The sequence below is a fragment of the Notolepis coatsorum genome (genome assembly GCF_963971535.1).
Source record: "Notolepis coatsorum genome assembly, chromosome: 1".
Classification (NCBI taxonomy): Eukaryota; Metazoa; Chordata; class Actinopteri; order Aulopiformes; family Paralepididae; genus Notolepis; species Notolepis coatsorum.
The window spans coordinates 215,162,197-215,168,196 of record NC_140165.1 but is presented as its reverse complement, the minus strand read 5'-3'; the positions used below and the strand labels follow the sequence as shown (position 1 = coordinate 215,168,196).

Sequence of the window (6,000 nt, the reverse complement as noted above, 5' to 3'; positions counted from 1 at the left end):
CACTGTTAGTTTAGTTTAGCTCATTTTCCATCTACAAACTGAACTCTTCATGAATGTATGACAAAACGTAAGAGAACCGGGGATGCAGCCTTTGCAAACTATGCACCAAAGTTATTGAACACACTACCTATGGACATTAGGGAAGCTAGATCTCTTAATATTTTAAAAAATAAGCTAAAAACGTACCTCTTCACAAAACTGTCAGGTATTAAACTGTGTGGGTATAAAACAAGAAACTGTCAGGCTTTAAAACTGTGTAGGACCCAGGCCTAGAACTGCACCCTGAGAGAGGGAGCTGCACCCTGAGAGGGAGCTTTTCCCTGAGTGGGAGGTTTGAAGGGTCAAAGTGAGTATAAAACAGGAGGGAACTGTCAGGTTTTAAACTGTGGATACCAAACAGAGAAGGTAAAGACGACTTTGAACTGTTAAACAGTAATCCAGAACTATTTTATTGCACTGTAAAAACTGGGATTTTATGTCTGCACTTTATGTGCACTATTTTACTCTGCCTATTCTATAGTATTTTTTATTATTGTCTATTTAAAACTGAATCAAACCATAAACAAGGTGGCCTGTTGGGATGTTAGATCCTAATGTGAAAAACTGTGATTGTATATGTCTGCACTTTATGTGCTCATTTTATGAGCTGCAGTTTCTGTATGAAAGGTACTATACAAATAAAGTATATTACTATTATGAATATCCTCCACATGGATATGGTAAAAAAGAATAATAATAATACTGAAGTGTTCCCTCTCTTGGAAAATGGGATCACAGTTAGCACCAGAGCCAGTAATAATAATAATAATAATAATAATAATAATAATAATAATAATAATAATAATAATAATAATAATAATAATAATAATAATAATAATAATAATAATAATAATAATAATAATAATAATAATAATAATAATAATAATAATAATAATAATAATATAATTTTGACATTGATTCATGTCAAGACTGGACCTATCAAACACCTTTCAGCTTTCAAACAAGACAAAATGACCCTCATTCTCAAGAAAAAGGTTCACCCTACTATTGCGAAACATATTGTATAGCACATGGTGTTGCTTGAGAACTGTCAGAAGAAAACCTGTGACCTGGGTTTGACCTTCTTGCTCGCTGAACACGATCAGCGCTTTGTCCAACTGTACATTCCTCTCCATCTCTCCTTGGCATCCCCCTGAGACCTATAGCCTCACGTCCTGTTGACTTCTTCAACCGCCCTCAGACTTCACAATTGTGCATTGGTCTATAAATAAGCAAACAATACAGTTTAAAATAGACCACAATAGAGTCGCAACAAATGTATTCATACCACTCTCCTTTATTGGTATGTTAAATAACATCTAGGGCTTAGTCATATAGGTTTCACTCTACATTCAACAAAGTGCATCGATTTGACAGTAGTAGTAGTAGTAGTAGTAGTAGTAGTAGTAGTAGTAGTAGTAGTAGTAGTAGTAGTAGTAGTAGTCATACGGATGATGCAGAAATATTTTCTTGTGTGGCCTTAAGAGTATCCATGTTTCATTCATACATGTAGTATGGTAGAAGAGTTTTTCTTTTCTTTTTTTTGCAGTCTTCAAGGCACAGATTGATATGTCTGTTCCAACGTGAGAGTGTGTCCATCCACTGGTTACTCAGCGGCGTATAAAATAAGGTCTCTTCACACGAGAGGGGGCAGGTTAAAGAATCAGCTTTGACTCGTCATCGTTTACAAACCGTGGTATAAAACTACCATTTCCCAACAGTAAAACATGACAAATATGCCTGAATTCTTTCAAACGTTTAAGATATGACTGTGTATGTACATTTTACAATGAAAAAAAAAAGCTAAACAATGGATAGCCTACCCCTAAGCTACATTGTGTATTTTCTCTAGTCGTATCTCCCTTTATTGCAAAATATAAAAATCAGGTCAAAGTTGCAGTCAAGACGAGGAGAGGTGAGGGCGATAGGGTTGGGGGGACAGGCCCCTCTCTGTATGACTGATGGATTCCAGTGACCTGGACCTGCAGGAGGGGTAGGGGTTCCAGCGAGAAGTGTCCAAGAGGGAGCAGCCCTGGTGGGGTTGGGTGTCAGGGGTCGGGAGGGACGGAACTGGTGGTTCTCCAGACTACAAAACAGACAAACGGAGACAAAATAATAATAATAATAACAACCATTTATTTATTAGGACTTTGTTGTCCCAGAGGGGACTCATCCTAACCTCCAGGAGCAGCCACATGGACTGTGTTGACTACCACAAGCGCCCAGGGAGCAGTTAGGAGTTCAGAGTCCTGCTGTGAGAAGAGCTGTGATCGAACCAAGAACACGTCAGACTACCAGACGACCGATCTACCTCCTGAACCAGGAACACGGAAGACTACCAGACGACCGCTCTACCTCCTGAACCAGGAACACGGAAGACTACCAGACGACCGCTCTACCTCCTGAACCAGGAACACGTCAGACTACCAGACGACCGCTCTACGTCCTAAACCAAGAACACGTCAGACTACCAGGCGACTGCTCTACGTCCTGAACCAAGAACACGTCAGACTACCAGACGACCGCTCTACCTCCTGAACCAAGAACACGTCAGACTACCAGACGACCGCTCTACCTCCTGAACCAAGAACACGTCAGACTACCAGACGACCGCTCTACCTCCTGAACCAAGAACACGTCAGACTACCAGACGACCGCTCTACCTCCTGAACCAAGAACACGTCAGACTACCAGACGACCGCTCTACCTCCTGAACCAAGAACACGTCAGACTACCAGACGACCGCTCTACCTCCTGAACCAAGAACACGTCAGACTACCAGACGACCGCTCTACCTCCTGAACCAAGAACACGACAGACTACCAGACGACTGCTCTACCTCCTGAACCAGGAACACGTCAGACTACCAGACGACCGCTCTACCTCTTGAACCAGGAACACGTCAGACTACCAGACGACCGCTCTACCTCCTGAACCAAGAACACGTCAGACTACCAGACGACCGCTCTACCTCCTGAACCAGGAACACGTCAGACTACCAGACGACCGCTCTACCTCCTGAACCAAGAACACGTCAGACTACCAGACGACCGCTCTACCTCCTGAACCAAGAACACGTCAGACTACCAGACTACCGCTCTACCTCCTGAACCAAGAACACGACAGATGTAGCAGTACTGTCTATCTGTATGTCATGTATGTCATATATGTTACGATGAATTGAAAATGGGGGACCCTGATGTAAACAAGACGAAAGTCTTTCTCTGGTCTGCATCCCCTTAACAATTGTATGTATTGAGCTGTACTGTACTGTACCCATTCTGCAATCTGTTAATAAAGTTTTCAATCAATCAATCAAACTACCAGACGACCGCTCTACCTCCTGAACCAAGAACACGACAGACTACCAGACGACTGCTCTACCTCCTGAACCAGGAACATTTTGAGGCTGGCTCCGGTCTGTCGGCCACTGCTCTGCGGCATGCCCATTCCTCCTGAGGCTAATCTGGAGCTCACTTAGTAGCTTCCTCCAACAGGCTGCGACGAGGCTTGGAGGGGTGGAGGGGCTTAGGGGAGGATGAGGGAGACCCATGAAAGTCGAATATTTTCCCATAGTCTCTCTCTAAACCCAAACACCTCCTGCAGCAAGCAGCAATCACTCTACATGCAGAGCCTGGCTTTGAAGATTACGGTTATTATTGTTATAATAATAATAACAATAATAATAATAATTATTATTGTTATCATCATCACCACCAAACGCCTTGGGAGAAAGAAATTAGATAATTCTTGTCATGGCTGCTGCAGATTCCCAGGTTGAAGCTGTTTGCAGATGGAGAATAATAGTGAGAGTCAGCCCTGTTGAAACAGCCCAACAGACTACACTGTTGCTCCCCTCACGGAACATTTGAGATAATGAACGGCTAGTCGGCTACCAATGTCAAGACTTAACACTATGAACACGCTAATGTTCTCAAGAAGAACATCAGTATTTCTTTTTTAAATGCTGGTGAGATTTATGTGTCATATAAGTGCAAGGCTATAACATTGAGGCCAATATCTTGGTGCTACCTTGCCCCTCTAAATAATGCAGAGCGGTTTGTTTAATAATGCTATTATGAGGTGTCCTTAATTTGATATCAGGGTCAAAGAGGTAAACAGAGGCAGTGCTCTGAACACAAGTTTATCTTTTTAATTAATCTGGTTATATTAATGCCAAAACATGAAGGCAGCAGCAAGAGGACTTAATCATGCTTTAGTGATGTTTGCTAGATATGCACATGATCTTTTAGCGCCCCCCGGTGGTAGAGCAGGAGAACATAAAAAAAAAATTATTTCCATTTTAGGCATTTAGCAGATACTCTTATCCAGACTGAATTACAACAAGTGCAGCACTAGAATAAGTTAAATCTCGATCTGAAAAAAGAAAAGAAGCTATAACTAAGGATAAGTTAACCGTGCCCGGTCAGTAGCCTGAGAATAAGACGTTTAAAGGGGAAAGATTACCCAGGTACTCTGTGCCGTTTGGCCAGGGTTTGAAGTCTTCTGATTAACAAGCCTAAACAATGTTCAGAATGATTGCCCTTTGTTGTATCACAAGGGGGACACAAGCAATAAATTAGCTTTAATTAATCAACCAGCTGTGCTTTCTGAAGCCAGGAACAATGCCTATAATGTACCACCCAGTTTATAAATGTGCGTGGGGTAGCCAGGCAGGGAAGGAAATAATTTATATAGAATTTGGTGTGTGCTACCATATAAACCATTATTTTTATTATTATTTATATTTAATAAATAATCAGAATTTGATTCAGACTAGTTTCTTTGAAAATCACTTAACAAACATGTTCCACAGATTCAAGTTGTATAAAATGTTAAAATGACACATCTTCCAATTTAAAACAAGGAAGAGGAGATATTTTACCTAGGCAGGAGTGAGTCACACCCTCTATCTCTTCTGGCTCCAACTCTATGCGTCCTCCTGTTAAAGCACAATAATCATGTATTAACAACAAATACGGCCACCTAAAGCAGTGAAATATACCCATAAGGCCAAACCCATAGATATTACAATCTAGTTCTGTATCAGAAATACCCTGAAGTTGGATCCACTTTTTTCCCATTAAGATAACTCATCTGACAGAAGTAGTGAGCTGCACCGTGCTGTACCCCCCCCCCCACCCCACCCCAAAAAACCATTAAGTCTTATCTCTGTGTTTTGTCTGATTGCTCTCAAACATGATTACGGAGGAGTTGAAGGAATAAGATTCAATTGTGATAAAAAATAAACAAAGTTATCAGTAACTCAAGATTTCAGATGAAGAATTGGTTTGGCTCGTGTCTCGGAAGAGAACCTTCCCCTAAACTGGAAAAAGAGCGTTCGCAGGCAGGTGTAGCAAAAGCAGCTGTTCCCCTGCGTGACAAGCTGCGGTTATTTGTTTTGTTGTGGTTGCTATGACGCTACCTTATCCTCGTCCACGTCCTCCTCTTCCTCCTTTTGGGGCGAGAAAGAGACAGAAAGAAGAGAGGCCGTTTTGGTGAAGTCAGGGGGGGATGAGGAAAACAAGAGTTAGCATTTGTCGAAAATATGTGTTAAAAGAGAAAGGAGGGTAATGGAAACGGTAGTCCGGGGGGGCGAGGCGTCGAGAACGCTGGAATGACAAGCAGGGAACGACGGGATGAAGGGGAACTAGTTAAGTCACAGGATCATATCTTGGTTGAGAGAGAGAGAGGGAGAGAGGGAGAGGAGTGGGCCTTTAAGGTGGTGACCTCCGGGTGGTATCATGTGACATGAAACTGCAAGCACTGCCTATTTTCCTATATCATTTACTCAAGACTCGTCCGTCCCCCCGCAGCACTGTGCTTGGTTAGTGCCGCCTGCATAAAGTAAGTATAACCTATTCCCAGAGGGCCAGAGAGAGGGGTGACACCGCAGTCCATTACTAAGCCTAAGCCCTTCAAACGACTCCATTTATGTATTGGTGATCCATGTAGCTGAAG

General features: G+C 42.3%; 1 protein-coding gene across 8 annotated transcripts in view; it reads right to left on the bottom strand.

Annotated features, from left to right (window-relative positions):
• Nucleotides 1-2,034: 2,034 nt before the first annotated feature.
• The window catches only part of sh3bgr (SH3 domain binding glutamate-rich protein), a 32,559-nt gene continuing 28,593 nt past the window's right edge, over nt 2,035-6,000 (bottom strand). For 5 of the 8 annotated variants that reach the window (XM_084335177.1, XM_084335172.1, XM_084335170.1 and 2 more), the window contains 3 exons: nt 5,465-5,494; nt 4,925-4,981; nt 2,035-2,125 (listed from right to left, as the gene is read on the bottom strand). In XM_084335177.1, the coding sequence (XP_084191303.1) occupies nt 4,970-4,981; nt 5,465-5,494 (42 nt within the window). In that variant the 3' untranslated portion in view covers nt 2,035-2,125; nt 4,925-4,969. The remainder of the gene's footprint in view (nt 2,126-4,924; nt 4,982-5,464; nt 5,495-6,000) is intronic. The other 3 variants (XM_084335173.1, XM_084335176.1, XM_084335175.1) reach the window with 1 other exon arrangement.